Genomic DNA, 21,504 nt, shown 5'->3' with positions numbered 1-21,504 from the left:
TTACAGGCTGGCCGTGCTCTGGCATCTCCTGTATTATCCTCTCTCTGTATTACAGGCTGGCCGTGCTCTGGGGTCTCCTGTATTATCCTCTCTCTGTATTACAGGCTGGCCGTGCTCTGGCGTCTCCTGTATTATCCTCTCTGTATTACAGGCTGGCCGTGCTCTGGCATCTCCTGTATGATCCTCTCTCTGTATTACAGGCTGGCCGTGCTCTGGCGTCTCCTGTACTATCCTTATTGTATTACAGGCTGGCCGTGCTCTGGCATCTCCTGTATGATCCTCTCTCTGTATTACAGGCTGGCCGTGTTCTGGTGTCTCCTGTATTATCCTCTCTCTGTATTACAGGCTGGCCGTGCTCTGGCGTCTCCTGTATTATCCTCTCTGTATTACAGGCTGGCCGTGCTCTGGCATCTCCTGTATGATCCTCTCTCTGTATTACAGGCTGGCCGTGCTCTGGGGTCTCCTGTATTATCCTCTCTCTGTATTACAGGCTGGCCGAGCTCTGGGGTCTCCTGTATTGTCCTCTCTCTCTATTACAGGCTGGCCGTGCTCTGGGGTCTCCTGTATTGTCCTCTCTCTGTATTACAGGCTGGCCGTGCTCTGGCATCTCCTGTATGATCCTCTCTCTGTATTACAGGCTGGCCGAGCTCTGGGGTCTCCTGTATTGTCCTCTCTCTCTATTACAGGCTGGCCGAGCTCTGGGGTCTCCTGTATTGTCCTCTCTCTCTATTACAGGCTGGCCGTGCTCTGGCGTCTCCTGTATTATCCTCTCTGTATTACAGGCTGGCCGAGCTCTGGGGTCTCCTGTATTGTCCTCTCTCTCTATTACAGGCTGGCCGTGCTCTGGGGTCTCCTGTATTGTCCTCTCTCTGTATTACAGGCTGGCCGTGCTCTGGCGTCTCCTGTATTGTCCTCTCTCTGTATTACAGGCTGGCCGTGCTCTGGCGTCCCCTGTATGATCCTCTCTCTGTATTACAGGCTGGCCGTGCTCTGGCGTCTCCTGTATTATCCTCTCTCTGTATTACAGGCTGGCCGTGCTCTGGCGTCTCCTGTATTATCCTCTCTCTGTATCACAGGCTGGCCGTGCTCTGGCGTCTCCTGTACAATCATACTGTTTGGTACCAGACTCAGCTAAGGAAGCGGATTTCTCTCCATCGCTCCGTACAGTCGGCATCCGAGGTCCAAAATGAAGAAAGAGCCATTGGCTTTCTATTGTGTCATATACAGGCCGAGCTCCAGACCAGGGAAGATCAGATATCGGGGGACTTGCGTCTTCTTCCTTTCACTGGTAGAGTCTCACTTTTATACTTTTTAAAAAAAGCATCCAAAAAAATAGACCTTAAAGGGTTTTTTCCCATTTTCATAAATGGATATTGTTGGATAGCTCATGTAAAAACAAGCACTTTTGCAATTTACTGCTTATTAAAATTTGTATTTGTTTTCGAGATATTAACAGTTTTCGTTTGTTTCCAACTGTCAGTCTCCATGGCAACAAGGTATAAATAAAATTAAAACTGTTAATATCTCAAGATCGGATAAAAATTTTAATAGGCAGTAAATTGCAAAAGTGAATGTTTTTTCGAGCACTATCCGATGATGTCCATGTAGGAAAATGGGGAAAGACCCTTTAAATATTGCTCTGAGCATGCAGCCACTAGGGGGCTTCATCCTTTCTCAGTATTATATTGATGTGTGGCTCAGATCGTCTCCTGTACATTCTCTTCTCATTATTTCCTGCTTTGAACCTTTCATTGCAGGAGAAGAATATTTCTTGTTAGGATCTTACAGAGAGTCGGTAGAGTTCTGGAAAAAGCAACTGCTGGAGGTGATGGCTCGAGGTAAACGTCACAATGTCCTGTTTGTCATTTTGTCCTTCACAATTATTGTTTTTAATTACATCCAATGGGAGCAACAAATGTTAATTTTAAAATGAGCCTTGTTTGTGTGTGTGCAGCACCAGTGTGGATCTATGCGTCTCCACGGTAACAGACTACAAGTCGTACATCTGTAGTCTGATTCTGCAGTCATACTCTGCTTTCTGCTTCCAACTTATATACATTTGTTCGTTGTCCAGAAGTCGGGGACACAGAGAAGCAGACATGGCTGCTGGTTCAGGAAAACCAAAGGATTTCTTTGTTTCCTTTTACCTTGGAGACGCATAGCTCTGCATTGGAGCTGTAGACGCAAAACGGTAGATTAAGACTATTTCGTTTTTTCGATCTTGGAGAACATGGGAAATACTGGGGAACACATAGGGATGTTGATGCATGCACATAACGATCTGGACTATGAGCAAAGCCTTAAAGGGGTTGTCCATGATTAGGAGAGAGGGTCTGAATTATTATTTTTTTGGCTGTGACAGCGCCACCCTTGCTCGCTGACATTAACATGGCACCCGCCGGTTCGCAGAAGGTGGAGCGAGCCCCGTCGGCGGCCACCTCATTCTGATGCGTGGCTGTTATTTGCAGTTTGTGGAAACTCTTCATGTGGTTCTTGGTCACAGGAGGCCGGAGGAGCGAGGCTCTGCAGACGCGATATTACCTGGCGCTGCTCTACTGTCGCCTCTATCGCTACCACCTCAATGACGCCCAGGGAATGTGCGACCGGCTGGTGCGGGAGCTGCTGATTCGGTCCAGTCTGCTGCACGAGCGGAGGAGCCAGGAGGAGACCCCCACAGGTCCGTCCGACCACCACTGCTCCACACACATCCATCGGGACACCTGCAGTGACTATACTCTACCAGCAGGGGGCGCTGCAGCAGATTCATTCTTTTCTCTGACTCTCATATGCTAGGTGTCAAGGAGGTGGGGCCAAATATACTATAACTATCAGGGGTTAACTCATGGAGACTTCAACATTTCCCTTTTAACAAGGACCTTACCCACTGTACATAAATATAATTAATATGGTGGTCTAGGGGCAGCGATTATGTTCCTGCCACACTCCTGGTGGTCTAGTGTATTACGGGGATTAATATTGATATAGATTATACATAGTGGTCCAGGTTCTTAAAGGGATTGTCCTGATCATCAATATCCGATCGGTTCAGGTCCGACGCCGGGTGAAATCAGTGAATGGAGCTGGGACACCGTGTATTGGCCGTTTTCGGTACTGCAGCTCAGATCCCAGTCGCTTCAATAGGAGCTGAGATGCAGTACCAAGAATGACCACCACACGGTGTACGGCGCTGTTCTGTCCAACTTTGTGCACTTCCAGCTGGCAGATATCCAGTGAGTTCCCCCTAGTGGTGAACGAGGGGATTTTTAGCATTCTTACTCTTTCTTTTTTTTGCACCTCACTACAAAGGAACAGATTAATGCTGCACTCAATTACTTCTGTCATCCCATCATAATGGAAGGAGGCTGGAATGTCTGTAAGTGTTTATTTATGAGCTTCCTCTGCAGCTAACTTGTGTGTATAAATCTCCTTTACCTCCACAGGTCCTCCTCCGCCCGGTCGCCGATCGCTGGCACAGGTGCACCCCGAGGCAGCACTCGCTGTGATCCGCTCTATGGGCAGGTTCATGGCGGCATATTTCACCAACCAGCGGCTGTATGTGTTTCCTCCACACAACGTGAGCGCACTGGCTCCACTCCACGGCTCTGCAGGTAATGCCGCCGTGCAAAACTCCATACATATCTGTCTAATGCAGTTTCTGCCTTTCCCCTTCCCCTCGCCGCGTTCCCACTCCCCTGCGCCTTCTTTCCCCTTCCCCCTCCCCTGTGCCGTCTTTCCCCCTCCCCCGAGCCGTCTTTCCCCCTCCCCCGAGCCGTCTTTCTCCCTTCCCCCTCCCCCCGCGCCATCTTTCCCCTTCCCCTCCCCCCGCGCCATCTTTCCCCTTCCCCTCCCCCCGCGCCATCTTTCCCCTTCCCCTCCCCCCGCGCCATCTTTCCCTTCCCCCCGCGCAGCCTTTCTCCTTCCCCCATCCTTCGCGCCGTCTTTCCCCTTCCCCTGCGCCGTCTTTCCCCTTCCCCCTTCCCCTTCCCCGCGCCGTCTTTCCCCGCGCCGTCTTTCCCCTTCCCCCTCCTTCGCGCCGTCTTTCCCCTTCCCCCTCCTTCGCGCCGTCTTTCCCCTTCCCCCTCCTTCGCGCCGTCTTTCCCCTTCCCCCTCCTTCGCGCCGTCTTTCCCCTTCCCCCTCCTTCGCGCCGTCTTCCCCCGCGCCGTCTTCCCCCGCGCCGTCTTCCCCCGCGCCGTCTTCCCCCGCGCCGTCTTTCCCCTTCCCCCTCCTCCGCGCCGCCTTTCCCCTTCCCCCTCCTTCGCGCCGTCTTTCCCCTTCCCCCTCCTTCGCGCCGTCTTTCCCCTTCCCCCGCGCCGTCTTTCCCCTTCCCCTTCCCCCGCGCCGTCTTTCCCCTTCCCCTTCCCCCGCGCCGTCTTTCCCCTTCCCCTTCCCCCGCGCCGTCTTTCCCCTTCCCCTTCCCCCGCGCCGTCTTTCCCCTTCCCCCTCCTCCGCGCCGCCTTTCCCCTTCCCCCCACCAATCTCTTTAATACTTCGTGTTTTCCCGCAGATCGTCTTCCTCGGGTCGTTCCACTGCAGCACGGATTAGTTGCCGGCGCGGTCAGAGACCAGAACCTTTCCAGCGTCTGGACCGTGGACTATACCCTGGAGCTGCTGCTGGTCGGGGGCCTGATATCAGAAGCCGCATGGCTGGCAAACAAGCTGGGAGACTGGAAGATGTCCGTGTCCATGTTGGTGGCCTATAACCTGCATCGGAGCAGCGTCGCTGAGCAGTAGGTGGCGCTCGGAGGAGCAGGGAGGCCGTCCGCTCCGCTCCACTCAGTCTCATTACTTTTCTTGGTTGCAGACAGAGAGCAGAGTTTCCAGCGATGTCCGCGTCTCTGTCTCCTGCGCACATATTCCAGCAGAAGCTGCAGTCCTTCCTCGGGCGGCCGCCCAGTGCACGAGCCCCGGAGAGGGGTCCTGCTGAACCCAAGCAATTCACTGGTAACTGTCTGACGGGGCGATGGGTAGATAACTTACTGGGAGATAATGATGATGGGGCTGTGGTGTCAGGGTAACGAATCTGGGGCGCTCAGGGCTGGGTATGAGGAATAAAAAACCGAAAAAGCTGCAGCCAAATAAATCCGTATCATAACAGATGTCTTCTAGTTTTATGTTTACAGCTCCCGTGCAGATCTATGCATCTCCAGGGCAACAGACTACAAACAAGCAGTGTGCGGTCTGACCCTGTAGTCCTGCTGCTTCCTTCCATCTGTCCACTACTTCATAATCACACACACATGGAAGGATAGCAACAGGCAGCGTACATGACTGCAGGGTCTGACTACACAGGGATTGGTTGTAGTCTGTTACCATGGTGTCACATTGTTCTGTATAGGACCTGTAAACAGAAAAAAAAAAAGTGGCATCATTTTCAAAGAAATTTTAAGAAATATTTTATTTTTTACTTTATATGTATTAGAACAAAATTAAAAATCTTGCAAATGTCGACCTTTCCTGTAAAGCCTTTATCAAACACTTCTCACTTCTGCATCGTGAGGCGACAGGCGCTGCTGACGTGGTCCGGCCGGCTGCTTGCCAGGTCTGGTGCGAGGCTGCTGGGTATCGCGTACATGGTCTGTGTACGGTACATGCCTATACCTGGCGGCCGTACAGGTACCGCATCAGCAGCGACTGCGCCTGCAGAAATGAAAAGGGGGTGGTCTGGTGCCACTTACCCCCAGTTGTGTTTTCGGTGTAGGGCTTCGGCCGTGGTTAGCCCTGTCGGCCTCCGACGCAGTTGGCTCCGATTATCCGGACCAGTAGCGCTGGGCTGCGCAGGTTTGGCGGCGTGCAGATCGCGCGCTGCTTATTGTGGTGCTGCTTCGCCTTCCGGGCTGCTCTGTCGGTATGCAGGGATGTTCCTGACCAATCAGCTCAGCTGGCATTTGCATCGCAGCCAATATGTGCTGCTGTCTTTCGGGAGGCCAATCAGAACAGCCTGAGTGTGGATCCGGATAATCAGCGCCCGGGTGAGGCTCCACACATCGTCCTTTTTGCTACCAGTCAGAAGCGCCCAGCCACCTTCCCTTTCGTGTTCTTGGTGGCAGCGCCATTATTTTTTGCTCGATTTAAACCTGAGCGCCGAGGTCAGGTCCGCGCCTTCGTCGCTCTCACTGGATTGTGACTCTGCTCAAAGGCTTCACCTGCAATAAGTGAGCCTACACCTGTACTCCTGAGAATAATGTGCCCCCCGCCTGGGCTCGGAGTTTAGATCAGTCAGTAGCCGAACTAACCAGGGTTTCCAGATGCTGGTTATTCGATTGCTGATGACCACGACCGCCCCCGGAGCTCGTCCTCCACGTCACCCCCTCTCCGGGGGTGTACTCCCTTCAGCACTCACACTGGCTCCAGCTTGTAGTCTGTAGACCCCTATCAGGTGGGGGAGATGGTGGAGAGTTTGGGGTCAGCTGTGGACTCTTCTCTTGAGGTGGCGGATGCTCGCCCTCCTCGCTGCACTCACTCAGGTCTCTTTAGGAGAGGTAAACGTGAGGCTGGATCTATCTCCAACCACGAGAAGTTTGTGGAAGTGCTACAACCTCACACGGGAGCACCCGGACAAGCGTTTCCAGAAGCTCAGTCTCATGGAGGTGTTGTACCTTTTCCAGCAGAACCGGTGGCATCCTGGTCCTCTTCATCTGTGGTAGATACTCTGGCAGATCTGACTTCAAAGAAGTCTCCGACAGGTTTATCATTTCAGGGTTTTTAGTCTGTTTGGGGCCATGCTAGACAAGATTATTGCTGACGCCACCAGCGACAGGAGCAGCCTTCTTCCTCAGGCCAGGGCTAACCGTTCATTTCAGAGACTTAAGCTCTGCAGTTCTGCTCCTTCCATCAATTTACAGCGCCAGACTATACCAACCATCCGGTTAGACCTAGGGTCTCCCAGGGATCAAAGAGATTATCCTCTAGGCCTACTCCCACAGGTTGAATTCATGGTTCCAGAGGCAACAGGAGAGTCCATGCACGATGAGTTGCCCCCACTCAGGGACCCCTCCCGGTGGGTGGTCGCCTCCTTTTCTTCCGGGAAGCATGGCTGGGGTCAGTCAGCGATGTTTGGTTCAGAGAGGCCGCCTCCTCTGGTTACAGAATAGAATTTACTACCCTTCAGTTCTTCAGATCCATTCCTCTAGCATAAGAGCTCGTTTCGATCAGGCGATGACGTCTCTGCTTCAGCCTGGGGTGATTACAAGGGTTCCTCCTCCAGAACGTTTCAGGGATTTCTACTCAAACCTATTCGTCATCCCCAAGAAGGACGGCTTTGTACGGCCCATTCAGGATCTGGTTTGGCTGCGTCACTTCAAGATGGAGTCTCTCCGTTCAGTCATTGCATCCATGGAAGCCAATGTCAATAGATATTCAAGACTCTTTTCTTCATATACCGATCTCTCTGGCTCTTTGTTTTACGATCAACCAGGCTCACTTCCGTTTGGTCTGGCCACAGCAAGCCTGTTGGGACAGATCAATACAGTATCTAGATCGTACTGTCCACCTTCCACTTTACTGTCGCCAATCCTTAAGATGGTTGATTAGTGTCACCCCTCTTGACCCAGGATCACTTTTTTCGCCCCATCCAGTGGCAGGTCCTGACTATAGACGCCAGTCTTTTCTGGTTGGGGTCAGTCTTTTGCCACTTTTCGCTTCAGGGATCCTGGGACAATCGGGAGAGACTTCTCCCAATCAACGAGTTGGAGCTCAGAGCCGGCCGCCTGGCGCTTCTTATTTAGCAGCACCTAGTTTTAGGATTCAGGTGGACAATGTCACTGCGGTGGCCTATGTCAACCATCAGGGTGGAATTCTGGAATGAGGACAAGGTTGTTATCTCGTCAGTTCACATACCCGGAGTAGATAACTGGGTGGCAGACTTCTTAAGCTGCGTAGCGGCGGGAGAATGTGCTCTTCACCCAGAAGTATTCAAGCAGATTTGTCTTCGGGGAGTCGATCTGATGGCATCCAGACTAAACCACAAGGTGTCAAGATTTGTCGCCAGATCTTGAGATTCTCAGGCAGTTGCTGTCAACGCATTGACAATCCCTAGGTCTCAGTTCAATTTGCCTTTTCCACCTCTAGCCCTTCTGCCCAGGCTTATTTAGAAGATCTGGGCACATGGAATTCCGGTCATCCTCATCGCCCCAGGCTGGCCCACCTTCCTCGTCGCCCCAGGCTGGCCCACCTTCCTCGTCGCTCCAGGCTGGCCCACCTTCCTCGTCGCCCCAGGCTAGCCTCCTTTCTCCCCAAGGTGGTTTCAGTTTTTCATCTTAGGAGGACATTGTATTGCCTTCCTTTTGCCCTGCGTCTTCTCATCTGATTGAGAGAAGTTTGCACAAATTGGATGTGCTCAGGGTCGTGCGACACTATTTATCGGCCACCGCTTCCATTCAGAGCGCCGGACTCCTTGTTTCTTACCGGAGGCCGGGCTGCCTCTAAGGCGTGTATTGCTCCCTGGATTAGGATGGCCATCATTGAGACTTATAAAGCAAAGGCCAGCGTTCCCCCTTTTCAATATTGGGGCGCACTCTACTCGGCCGGTAGAAGCTTCCTGGGCAGTTCGTCACCATGCATTGGTCCTGCAACCGCCAGCTACTTGGTCATCAGTACATAGCTTTTCTACATTTTTCAGGGTCCACTCCTTTTTGCTTTGTCAGACACAAGTCTTGGCAGGAAGTTGCGGCAGTTGTTGCAGCAGGCGGCAGTTGATGCAGCAGGCGGCAGTTGATGCAGCAGGCGGCAGTTGTTGCAGCAGGCGGCAGTTGATGCAGCAGGCGGCAGTTGTTGCAGCAGGCGTGGAGAAATTCTGTGGTAACAGTATATTATTTAGTTTTCCCACCCCATGCTCAGTTTGGCGACATCCCATGGTTTCTGGATCCCCCAATGAAGGCTACTGAGAAACCGAATAACGGTGAGTATGAAAAATCGTTATTTTTCTGACTTCAGATCCCATTGAGGAAGAGGATGCGGATCTACTGTTCAATTCAGTACAAGAGATGCTGAAGGCAGCCGTAATGGCCGACGCAGAAATTGTCACCGAAACCCTCCAGCAACTGATGGACTCCGCAAAGGAGCTCAGTGGGAAACTTTCCGGTCTGGTGCCGGAGCGGCTGTATCTCCCAGCGCCGCCGCTCTACTGTCCGCAACCTTCATCGGTCAGCGAAGTAAGTGTGATCAGTGGTCCCCTGGGCCGGCTCGTCCTTCTGCAGGGCCGGTAAGCTCAGTAGGGGTTGTAGTAGTGGTCATACGGGAGGATTTCCAATTTCTGATCATTTCCTCTTCACTCCTCTTTTTCCGTTTGATTCTCAGGAGGATCCCAGCGATTTTCTCTTGGCATCGGAGAAGCGGAGCCGTCAGAGGCTGTCGGGCGTCCTGCAGCGCGTGCTCCTGCTGCTGCGTGCGGCTCATTGCTCGCTCCCCGCTGCCCAGTGGTACATCAAGCAGATTAAGCGGGCAAGAAAAATCATGCAGAAGGTACCTGTCCGCGGGCAGACGTGGACGCCCCGGGGGCAGACGCATTATACACCGAACAATAATTCCAATTTATTGACTTTGGTTTTCGTAGATTAGAGCCAAAGCTTCGCTGCCGCCTCTTGATTCCCTTCCGGAAAACTTGCAGAATTACGCGAACAGTCGGACCGTGCTGCTAAAGCCGGGACCGAGCGGAGAAGCCACGGACGACCTGGTGTCCCGCAGCGTCGTAGGTGCGACTTATGGATGAGTGAAAGGGTCTTCTCATTTCAGAAAAGATATGTCATCACTGATCGTTGGAGATCGGACCCCCGCTCTCCTGTTATCACTAATGTATATACATCGGCTCTGTCTCAGGCAGCGTCACTACTCCTTGCTTTATCTTCCATTCTTAATCATTTTAGGAAACCTCCAAGTATTAATAGTGCAGTGGACCTGATGGGTAGGGTGACATTTCTGCATTTTTCTCTCCACAGTCTGTTTTCGGGAGCTCTGCGCCCTCTGCTGGATGCTTCATGTGCGGGAGCGATTGTCCCTGAGCTGCAGACAATACCAGACGGCGCGAGACAGCGGCAAATTGTTCAAGGTGACGGATTCTTTCACTATTAAGTTTTATAATTAAAGGGATTTTCTACATCTTCCCCCTCCCCCGACGCAGTTTTGTTTTGGGAAAAATAAATCATTCTGTCCTTTATTCACACTCCCCGAGTTCAGCGCTGAGTCTCCGCGGCTGCCCCCTGTATCTTATTGTCTGTAGCACTGACGGCACGTCGATATTGCTGCAGCCAATCACAAACTGCATCTGGGGGATGGAGGTTTTGTGAAGGTGGAAGCCCCCTTTAAATTTAGATGCAACTCTGCGGCTGAATAGAAAAAGTTGCTATGGGAGTAGAGACTAGACTATAGTAGGTGGGTGGGCCGTGGCCGGCTGTGTCAGGGGGTGTGCCGTGGCTGGCTTTGTCGGGGGCTGTGTCATGTGGTGTGTCTGGGGGTGCCTATGTGCACCAGGGTGGCTGTGTCGTGGGGTGCGCCGGAGGCGGCTGTGTGCACTAGGGCTGGTGTGTCGGGGGGTGTGCCAGGGGCGGCTGTGTGTACCAGGGCTGCTGTGTCGTTGCGTGCACCAGGGCGGCGCTGTCGTTGCGTGCACCGGGGCGGCGCTGTCGTTGCGTGCCCCAAGGCGGCTGTGTCGAGCGGTGCGCCGGGGGCTGTCGTGTGCGCCAGGGCGGCTGTGTTGTTGTGGGGTGCACCAGGGCGGCTGTGTCAGGGGATGTGCCGGGGGCTGTTGTGTGTGCCGGGCGGCAGTGTAGTGGGGTGCGCCGGGGGCTGTTGTGTGCGCCAGGGCGGCTGTGTTGTTGTGGGGTGCACCAGGGCGGCTGTGTCAGGGGATGTGCCGGGGGCTGTTGTGTGTGCCGGGCGGCAGTGTCGTGGGGTGCGCCGGGGGCTGTCGTGTGCGCCAGGGCGGCTGTGTAGTGGGGTGCACCAGGGCGGCTGTGTCAGGGGATGCGCCGGGGGCTGTTGTGTCTGGCGGGGCGGCTGTGTCGTGGGGTGCGCCGGGGGCTGTCGTGTGCGCCAGGGCGGCTGTGTAGTGGGGTGCACCAGGGCGGCTGTGTCAGGGGATGCGCCGGGGCCTGTTGTGTGTGCCGGGCGCCTGTGTCAGGGGATGTACCGGGGCTGTACCTGGTATATTCTCTGACCCTCGGCCTCTCCCTCTTCCTCCAGACTGCAGACCAGGTGGACTCCTGTGTGGTGGAGCGATGTTTCGAGGCTTTGGAGTGGGCATGTCGCATGCTGCCGTTCAGCAGGGCCACAAACAGTGAGGAGCTGATCCAGGATCTCATCCTCAGTCTGGTCAGCGAGCTGCCGTCAGTGAAAAAGGTAAAGTTGTCAGATACAGCCGACATCCTGCTGCCACGGCTGGGACGTGAGCGAACTTCGATCCCGGCTATATAACAGCTTTGGTGCCACGGTCCACACCAATCGTGACACCTTTATAAGCATCTCTCTCACCTTGGGTCTCTGAGTACCGATAGTTTGCCATGATCGCCGGCCCACGTCTGCCATAGACGTGAGCCCCTAATACTACAGCGCTGGTCGCTGAGCCATTTCTGCCGGGTCCTCTGCCAGTTTTGCCGTCACCTTTCTCATGTGCTCGTCTTCCCGCAGGTTGCGGAGATCATGGTCACAGCTTTTCCTAATCCTGAAGACGTCCGAGTGCCGTTACGGGAGAAGTATCACTCGGTGCAGCAGCGGCTGAGACTCTCCAGAATAAGAGGTGATCGCAACTCCTAGATCCTTGTGCCCCCCAGTACAGCCGGACCCCGCCATAGACAGTTCTCTGCTTGTTGTAGGGCCCCATGGCGAGGAGACCATGTCCGTCATTATCCACAACATGCAGCGGGTGCGAGGGAAGGCGCTCAGACGTGTCCAGAGGAACATCGGTCTGGTGGAGACGTATTTGTGGGAACCTCCTCTGGATGAAACCCTGGGGGATGAGTCCCGCTGTTATGATAAGTACTCGCTGGGCACCACAAGTCTCAGCAGGAGCACAATAACCGACCTGGGGAGGCCGCAGATCTACAGCGACACTGACACGTTATCTGATGCACTGACGGGGAAAGAAGCCGATGACAGGTAATGCGCACTCACATGCCAGGACATTTAGGGACAAGGAAAATGGATTATGTTCTGTTCAGCAAAAAGAGAAAGATAGTGAGTCTGCGACTAAATCTGTATGTAGTGAGCTCCCCCTAGTGGTGGCTGTATAAATCTGTATGTAGTGAGCTGTCCCTAGTGGTGACTGTATAAATCTGTATGTAGTGAGCTCCCCCTAGTGGTGACTGTATAAATCTGTATGTAGCGAGCTCCCCCTAGTGGTGACTGTATAAATCTGTATGTAGTGAGCTCCCTCTAGTGGTGGCTGTATAAATCTGTATGTAGTGAGCTCCCCCTAGTGGTGGCTGTATAAATCTGTATGTAGTGAGCTCCCCCTGGTGGTGACTGTATAAATCTGTATGTAGTGAGCTCCCTCTAGTGGTGGCTGTATAAATCTGTATGTAGTGAGCTCCCCCTAGTGGTGGCTGTATAAATCTGTATGTAGTGAGCTCCCCCTGGTGGTGGCTGTATAAATCTGTATGTAGTGAGCTTCCTCTAGTGGTGGCTATATAAATCTGTATGTAGTGAGCTCCCTCTAGTGGTGTCTGTATAAATCTGTATGTAGTGAGCTCCCTCTAGTGGTGGCTGTATAATTCTGTATGTAGTGAGCTCCTTCTAGTGGTGGCTGTATATATCTGTATGTAGTGAGCTCCCCCTAGTGGTGGCTGTATAAATCTGTATGTAGTGAGCTCCCCCTAGTGGTGGCTGTATAAATCTGTATGTAGTGAGCTCCCCCTAGTGGTGGCTGTATAAATCTGTATGTAGTGAGCTTCCTCTAGTGGTGGCTGTATAAATCTGTATGTAGTGAGCTCCCCCTAGTGGTGACTGTATAAATCTGTATGTAGCGAGCTCCCCCTAGTGGTGGCTGTATAAATCTGTATGTAGCGAGCTCCCCCTAGTGGTGACTATATAAATCTGTATGCAGTGAGCTCCCTCTAGTGGTGGCTGTATAAATCTGTATGTAGTGAGCTCCCCCTAGTGGTGACTGTATAAATCTGTATGTAGTGAGCTCCCCCTAGTGGTGACTGTATAAATCTGTATGTAGTGAGCTCCCCCTAGTGGTGACTGTATAAATCTGTATGTAGTGAGCTCCCCCTAGTGGTGACTGTATAAATCTGTATGTAGTGAGCTCCCTCTAGTGGTGGCTGTATAAATCTGTATGTAGTGAGCTCCCCCTGGTGGTGACTGTATAAATCTGTATGTAGTGAGCTCCCTCTAGTGGTGACTGTATAAATCTGTATGTAGTGAGCTCCCTCTAGTGGTGGCTGTATAAATCTGTATGTAGTGAGCTCCCCCTAGTGGTGACTGTATAAATCTGTATGTAGTGAGCTCCCCCTAGTGGTGGCTGTATAAATCTGTATGTAGTGAGCTCCCCCTGGTGGTGACTGTATAAATCTGTATGTAGTGAGCTCCCCCTAGTGGTGACTGTATAAATCTGTATGTAGTGAGCTCCCTCTAGTGGTGGCTGTATAAATCTGTATGTAGTGAGCTCCCCCTAATGGTGGCTGTATAAATCTGTATGTAGTGAGCTGTCCCTAGTGGTGACTATATAAATCTGTATGTAGTGAGCTCCCCCTAGTGGTGACTGTATAAATCTGTATGTAGCGAGCTCCCTCTAGTGGTGGCTGTATAAATCTGTATGTAGTGAGCTCCCCCTAGTGGTGACTGTATAAATCTGTATGTAGTGAGCTCCCTCTAGTGGTGGCTGTATAAATCTGTATGTAGTGAGCTCCCCCTAGTGGTGGCTGTATAAATCTGTATGTAGTGAGCTCCCCCTGGTGGTGACTGTATAAATCTGTATGTAGTGAGCTCCCTCTAGTGGTGGCTGTATAAATCTGTATGTAGTGAGCTCCCCCTAGTGGTGGCTGTATAAATCTGTATGTAGTGAGCTCCCCCTGGTGGTGGCTGTATAAATCTGTATGTAGTGAGCTTCCTCTAGTGGTGGCTGTATAAATCTGTATGTAGTGAGCTCCCTCTAGTGGTGTCTGTATAAATCTGTATGTAGTGAGCTCCCTCTAGTGGTGGCTGTATAATTCTGTATGTAGTGAGCTCCTTCTAGTGGTGGCTGTATATATCTGTATGTAGTGAGCTCCCCCTGGTGGTGACTGTATAAATCTGTATGTAGTGAGCTCCCTCTAGTGGTGGCTGTATAAATCTGTATGTAGTGAGCTCCCCCTAGTGGTGGCTGTATAAATCTGTATGTAGTGAGCTCCCCCTAGTGGTGGCTGTATAAATCTGTATGTAGTGAGCTTCCTCTAGTGGTGGCTGTATAAATCTGTATGTAGTGAGCTCCCCCTAGTGGTGACTGTATAAATCTGTATGTAGCGAGCTCCCCCTAGTGGTGGCTGTATAAATCTGTATGTAGCGAGCTCCCCCTAGTGGTGACTATATAAATCTGTATGCAGTGAGCTCCCTCTAGTGGTGGCTGTATAAATCTGTATGTAGTGAGCTCCCCCTAGTGGTGACTGTATAAATCTGTATGTAGTGAGCTCCCCCTAGTGGTGACTGTATAAATCTGTATGTAGTGAGCTCCCCCTAGTGGTGACTGTATAAATCTGTATGTAGTGAGCTCCCCCTAGTGGTGACTGTATAAATCTGTATGTAGTGAGCTCCCTCTAGTGGTGGCTGTATAAATCTGTATGTAGTGAGCTCCCCCTGGTGGTGACTGTATAAATCTGTATGTAGTGAGCTCCCCCTGGTGGTGACTGTATAAATCTGTATGTAGTGAGCTCCCCCTGGTGGTGACTGTATAAATCTGTATGTAGTGAGCTCCCCCTAGTGGTGACTGTATAAATCTGTATGTAGTGAGCTCCCTCTAGTGGTGGCTGTATAAATCTGTATGTAGTGAGCTCCCCCTGGTGGTGACTGTATAAATCTGTATGTAGTGAGCTCCCCCTAGTGGTGGCTGTATAAATCTGTATGTAGTGAGCTCCCCCTGGTGGTGACTGTATAAATCTGAATGTAGTGAGCTCCCCCTAGTGATGACTGTATAAATCTGTATGTAGTGAGCGCCCTCTAGTGGTGGCTGTATAAATCTGTATGTAGTGAGCTCCCCCTAGTGGTGACTGTATAAATCTGTATGTAGTGAGCTCCCCCTAGTGGTGACTGTATAAATCTGTATGTAGTGAGCTCCCTCTAGTGGTGGCTGTATAAATCTGTATGTAGTGAGCTCCCTCTAGTGGTGGCTGTATAAATCTGTATGTAGTGAGCTCCCTCTAGTGGTGACTGTATAAATCTATATGTAGTAAGCTCTCCCTAGTGGTGGCTGTATAAATCTGTATGTAGTGAGCTCCCTCTAGTGGTGGCTGTATAAATCTGTATGTAGTGAGCTCCCTCTAGTGGTGGCTGTATAAATCTGTATGTAGTGAGCTCCCTCTAGTGGTGGCTGTATAAATCTGTATGTAGTGAGCTCCCCCTAGTGGTGACTGTATAAATCTGTATGTAGTGAGCTCCCCCTAGTGGTGACTGTATAAATCTGTATGTAGTGAGCTCCCTCTAGTGGTGGCTGTATAAATCTGTATGTAGTGAGCTCCCTCTAGTGGTGACTGTATAAATCTGTATGTAGTGAGCTCCCTCTAGTGGTGGCTGTATAAATCTGTATGTAGTGAGCTCCCTCTAGTGGTGGCTGTATAAATCTGTATGTAGTGAGCTCCCTCTAGTGGTGGCTGTATAAATCTGTATGTAGTGAGCTCCCTCTAGTGGTGGCTGTATAAATCTGTATGTAGTGAGCTCCCTCTAGTGGTGGCTGTATAAATCTGTATGTAGTGAGCTCCCTCTAGTGGTGGCTGTATAAATCTGTATGTAGTGAGCTCCCTCTAGTGGTGGCTGTATAATTCTGTATGTAGTGAGCTCCCTCTAGTGGTGGCTGTATAAATCTGTATGTAGTGAGCTCCCCCTGGTGGTGACTGTATAAATCTGTATGTAGTGAGCTCCCTCTAGTGGTGGCTGTATAAATCTGTATGTAGTGAGCTCCCCCTGGTGGTGACTGTATAAATCTGTATGTAGTGAGCTCCCCCTAGTGGTGTCCATGCTGACTTACAGTTGAGCTTGATGGTGGATTTCTATGACACTTCTGCAGGTTGGAGTGCAGCTTTCCGTTGGATGGATCTGCGATCACTGGAAAACCGAGCAAAGCCTCCAATAAGAAATTAAAGTCAAAAAGAGAAGCTCGCAGAGAGTCCGGGCCGTCTCCGCCCAGAGTCGGCACCTGGGAATTTGAGTGCAATGACGATGAATACGGCCGGTTTTTGGATCTGTTCCTCAGTTATCTCCTGGAGCGGGACCTTCTTCACGGCGGCGAGCCCGGGATCCCATTCCTCACGTCTTTCTCCCAGCAGCTGCGAGACCACGAGTTGAACTCCCTCGTCTTTGACGTTCACACCACCCTGAAGCGTAAGCTGGTGAGAGCCGGGATCGGGAGCGTCTTCAGGGCAGGGTCCTGCTTTATGCTCAATGCTGAAAGTTTAGGTGACTCTGTGGACGCGGAGGGTGCGTCGACTCAATCACGAGGTGCGGCTGGGCCCTCCTGCGCTGCGGGTCCCACCATAGTGCTGGGGAAGCCGCTGAGCGCAGGGAAGAGATCTTTTCCTAATGTGGTATCAGGACGGGCAGTCCGTAGCGGTCTGTTTGGTCTGCAAGATCCACGACCAAAGGACAGAGACAGCAGCGTGCTGTCCACATCCGTGCCATCCACTCCCAGACAGGACCACCACAGCTACCGACTAATCCAGAGCAAGCACTGCACCCCCAATGAAGAACTAGGGGGAGAGCTGCAGGCCAAGTACAGCCGAGAAGCCAAACTGGTGGAATGGCTGATCCGATGGTCCGACCGGCGGCTGTTCTGGATAACGGGCAAAGCAGAACTGTGCCATGATGCTGCGAGCGCCGCCATCCGCGCCAAGACGTCCTCCGCAGCCTTACTCACCTCAATATGGCTGCTGGAGAGGCCGTACCTGGGGAGGACCTACATGCACCATGTAAGATTGTCCCGGGGGGGCGGTATTATATTATAATGTCTCTACAGCTTTCACATTCATATGGATGGGATTTTAGGAATGTTTGGAAAAAGCAGTCGGTTGTGCCATCCTGTTACTTGTGGATGGGGGCTCATGTAGATCAGTGGGGGGTCCAGAACCTGAGACCCCCACCAGTTTCTCAAAACACTGCTCTGAAGTGCCCAACGCAAGAAGCATGTTCTGTACACCACTCTGAGCACTTCTGCCTCCAGAGATGCACGTTTTGCTACATTTTTTTGAGCATTTGTTGGGGTCTCAGGATCCGGACAACCACAGATCTGCAAGACATGTAAGGAAAAAAACCTGGAAGTCTGAACTGAAACGTAAATTGATGTGCATGCAAAATGCAAATGCATGTTCACACAAGGCCACTAAACAGAGAAAAACCAAAAACAAGCAAAATACCCAAATAACTGGAAGTAAATGGATAGATCGCACAGTGCAAAAATAATAAATAATAAAGGGTATTTAGTTAACATAATTTTGATCAAAATAATGTAAAAGCTATCCCGCCACGTCAAGGCAACCCCTATGGGACAGTCCTAACTCTAATATTAAAAACCTTACCATTTGTCAAGTGACGTACACATGGATAAGGGCAGAGACACTGAATCCCTAGTATAAGCATAGACCTGAGGCTGAATATTAGTTAAGACTGTCCCATAGGGGTTGTCTTGACGTGGCGGGATAGCTTTTACATTATTTTGATCAAAATTATGTTCACTAAATACCATTTATTATTTTTGCACTGTGCGATCTAATGCTGTCTGTATAAATCTGTATGTAGTGAGCTCCCCCTAGGATCTGCCATGACATCATTTAGTCATGTGACAGGTCACGCGACTGCCGACATCAGCGGTCGCGTGACCTGTCACATGACTAAATGACGTGCTGTCAGGTCCTCACACCACCGCGACCCATACAACAGACGCATCGCTGAGATGGTCGGGGGCCATCAGAAGGTAAATATAATCTTTATTTTTTATTTTAAATTCTTTTTTTTACAGGTACTATGGTACCCGGGTCTGGATGCGGTCCAATGCAAGTCAATGGCGGCAATTACGCTGCGTGTCCGCAAAATTAATGGACATGCTGCGGATTTTTCTGCAATGATAATCCGCAGCGGAAATTTCCGCAGCATGTGCACAGCATATGCGGATTATCATTGGGGACCATGGGGCACGTATTACGACGTATTTAAGCGTTTTCGCTGCGGAAATTCCGCGGCAAAAAATGCTTGAAAAATGCATAGTGGGCACACAGCCTTAATCTGTATGTAGTGAGCTCCCCCTAGTGGTGGCTGTATGAATTTGTATGTAGTGAGCTCCCTCTAGTGGTGACTGTATAAATCTGTATGTAGTGAGCTCCCTCTAGTGCTGTCTGTATAAATCTGTATGTAGTGAGCTCCCTCTAGTGGTGGCTGTATAAATCTGTATGTAGTGAGCTCCCCCTAGTGGTGGCTGTATAAATCTGTATGTAGTGAGCTCCCCCTAGTGGTGGCTGTATAAATCTGTATGTAGTGAGCTCCCCCTAGTGGTGGCTGTATAAATCTGTATTGTAGTGAGCTCCCCCTAGTGGTGGCTGTATAAATCTGTATGTAGTGAGCTCCCTCTAGTGGTGACTGTATAAATCTGCAGTGAGCTCCCTCTAGTGGTGACTGTATAAATCTGTATGTAGTGAGCTCCCTCTAGTGTTGGCTGTATAAATCTGTATGTAGTGAGCTCCCCCTAGTGGTGGCTGTATAAATTTATCAGAGATAACCAGATTCCTTACAGATGCTTCATCCTTTTTTCTTTGATTTGATGCTTAATTCCTCTTATGTCCCAGAGTCCGGAATCGGCCGGACCTGTTGGTTTCCGGTTTACGCTGCTGATCCTCCTATTCTCTGATACTGGGCTGTCACCTTTATTACCTGCAGGTTCCTCAAAGTGAAACCATTGTTGCTCCTGTTATACAAGGTACAGTAGATCCCAAACTACAGAAGAAATCCCTGGAGGCTGCTGAGTATTTGGAGCCGGAATCCTCTCCCCCGTGTAGAGAACAGGAGCTAGATGATGATCCGGGGGAGGAGAACGCTTCCAGGTGAGCGGTCTCCACAGACGTGGTGTCATCACTTCCGAGCCACCGTAACTCTGATCTGTCCTCCTTTAGAGCGTCATCAGAAATAAGTCTCAAGCAGGATCAGGCGAGGCAGCCGAGTGCTCGGGAAAAGTCTCAGGAGGGTGCTTCTGTCCTGTGTAACCACCACAGACTGGAGCTTCACTCAGAAACGGACGGTAAGTGCAGGATTTGACTTTTTATCTTGTGTAAATGTCAGAATGGAAGTGGAAACAGGTTTTCTTTCGTGATGATCGGGGTCTGACTATAGTTTCTTGCATCCAGAGCTTTCAGCTGGACTACTCAGCACTGCAGGTTTTAAAAGGGATTAAGGTAGAGATAAGTCACCCGATCCCCGTGATTTCATGTCTGCCGTCTCTTAAAAGTCCCCTAGGCAGAAAGAAGGATCAGGCTTACTGAACTTTGCTTTTATTCACAGATAAACTTTTTTTTGAATAAACCAGAACTGCACATTTTTTTACCTAACTGCACATAATCTCATTCTTGCATTTGAGTTCCATTAGTAATGTTGCACCGTTTGCCTTCTGTATCCTCTGTGCTGCATTGTCTATTGCTGGACGCACAATGAGTTAACTGGGAATCCTTCAGTGAGCTCGTTCTGACAGTTTTATCACCGTTTTTTTCTGAGCTTCTCTCAGCTGATTTATGACCACAGGTACATCAAAGCTGAAAGTGCAGAAAAACAAAGAGCTTGATAAAGCTAAACTGTGCAAAATATTTAGTGAAACCCAATTGTGAACATTATTTTTAGCCCCGAATACATGAATTTATATTATAAAAAAAAAAAAAAAAAAAATGAAAATAATCTTTGTTTGATTGACAGACGACCAAGAAGAGGAAAGCGACGCACAAAGGAACGTAAAGATCGCAGTCAGCATTCGTCCTGTGCTACAAAAGGTGGAGGTGAGCCCCGGACCCCCAATAGGCCGGAACCCTACACTGCAGCCAATATCTGACGCTCCGTCCTCCTCTTATTCTGCAGATCCGGTCCTGTGACTCTGAACATCCAGATCCAGAGCAAGAAGCCGTTCCGAAAATAAGAGAAGCCTCACCGTGAGTGCAGAGGGTTTCTCCGATTATAGAGGGGGATCAGTTGCATTGGTGGCCATGGTGCAGATCCTGCATTGCCCGTTCCCTTGTATACAGCCTGTCCAGACATGTCGCCTACTGTGGTACGACAGGAAAGCAGCAGACGCATTATTATATCTTATTTTAAGTCCTTTTATTGGTCGGAGTTTTGTTTTTCTGATCCTGATCCCTGACAGCCAAAGAAAGTTACACTATAAAATTCTGTTTACCTGCATCCACCACCAGGGGGAGCTCAATGCACAGTGTTTATACTGCTCCAATTCTACTCCATAGCAGTGAGCTCCCCCTGGTGGCAGCTGGAAGAATTGTTTTTTATTCGGCTGCTTCTCATAAACAGAGTGGGGGGGGGGGATCCCTAGTACCTAAGTGGGCCCCAAATACCTTCCTCATTGAAATCTTTTCTCCAGTGAGATTTTCTGTCCTGCAGGGATTTCTAATTATTATTTTTTTTTTTTTAACAATTTTTCTTCCTCTTTCCTGCAGTCACCTATGGGCTGAGCTTTGCAGCTCTGTAGAATAATGTTGGATGCCACAGGTCTTTTTTTTTTTTTGTGGGGTTTTTTGGGGTTTAGGAGGAGCAGTATTCCAAAACTAAAAAGTAAACATTGAAAAAAAGAATGTGCAAAATAAAGAAAAAAATAAAAAAAGATAAGAATAAATAATACAGAAGAATAAACTACCACCAATTATATAAAAAGCCCCCAGCACAGTGTCCCCCCCCACTAGACCATATAAAAAAATATATAAAATAAACATATTTTTTTTTCTTAAAAAATAAATGTGTAAAAAATTTTTTTTTACCTTTTTTTTTTTTTTTTCCCGCAAATAAAATATCGAAAAAAAAGCTGCAAAGTTTTTACTTTTAATGAAGTTGAAAAATGATTAATAACGTTGTCATTATTTGATCAGTAGATGAACGAAATATTTAAAAAATTGTTCTGATGAGGCCTGAAAGTTGCTGGGTGTTAAGGGGTTAAGCCACACAGTACATTTACACCCCGGATCGGGCGCCGCTGATCTCCAGGTGTTGTTGCTGTGGAGATGAAAACAAACAGAGGCCGCCGGCAGCAGCGGGGCAGATTGTGCTGGAGGAGCGAACATTAATGTACAGGCAGATGACGGCTGCAGCTGTATACAGGAGCGCACATGGGGTATACAGCGGTGCCCCGGGGT

At 50.2% G+C, this 21,504-nt stretch overlaps 1 protein-coding gene across 4 annotated transcripts in view; it reads left to right on the top strand.

The window, feature by feature from the left end:
• The window catches only part of CPLANE1 (ciliogenesis and planar polarity effector complex subunit 1), a 99,378-nt gene that overhangs the window by 42,717 nt on the left and 35,157 nt on the right, over positions 1–21,504 (top strand). For 3 of the 4 annotated variants that reach the window (XM_073681748.1, XM_073681757.1, XM_073681739.1), the window contains exons 12-29: positions 1,077–1,288; positions 1,758–1,838; positions 2,504–2,677; positions 3,441–3,608; positions 4,506–4,728; positions 4,803–4,942; positions 8,933–9,150; positions 9,296–9,460; positions 9,552–9,690; positions 9,934–10,043; positions 11,177–11,332; positions 11,621–11,729; positions 11,806–12,088; positions 16,188–17,085; positions 19,043–19,206; positions 19,276–19,400; positions 20,066–20,145; positions 20,225–20,295. In XM_073681748.1, the coding sequence (XP_073537849.1) occupies positions 1,077–1,288; positions 1,758–1,838; positions 2,504–2,677; positions 3,441–3,608; positions 4,506–4,728; positions 4,803–4,942; positions 8,933–9,150; positions 9,296–9,460; positions 9,552–9,690; positions 9,934–10,043; positions 11,177–11,332; positions 11,621–11,729; positions 11,806–12,088; positions 16,188–17,085; positions 19,043–19,206; positions 19,276–19,400; positions 20,066–20,145; positions 20,225–20,295 (3,516 nt within the window). The remainder of the gene's footprint in view (positions 1–1,076; positions 1,289–1,757; positions 1,839–2,503; positions 2,678–3,440; positions 3,609–4,505; positions 4,729–4,802; positions 4,943–8,932; positions 9,151–9,295; positions 9,461–9,551; positions 9,691–9,933; positions 10,044–11,176; positions 11,333–11,620; positions 11,730–11,805; positions 12,089–16,187; positions 17,086–19,042; positions 19,207–19,275; positions 19,401–20,065; positions 20,146–20,224; positions 20,296–21,504) is intronic. The other variant, XM_073681768.1, reaches the window with a different exon arrangement.

This window comes from Phyllobates terribilis, unplaced genomic scaffold, assembly GCF_046119375.1.
Source record: "Phyllobates terribilis strain yellow unplaced genomic scaffold, ASM4611937v1 Scaffold_1__5_contigs__length_1240528914, whole genome shotgun sequence".
In the NCBI taxonomy this organism is placed as follows: domain Eukaryota; kingdom Metazoa; phylum Chordata; class Amphibia; order Anura; family Dendrobatidae; genus Phyllobates; species Phyllobates terribilis.
This window is presented reverse-complemented; position numbering and strand designations above follow the sequence as displayed.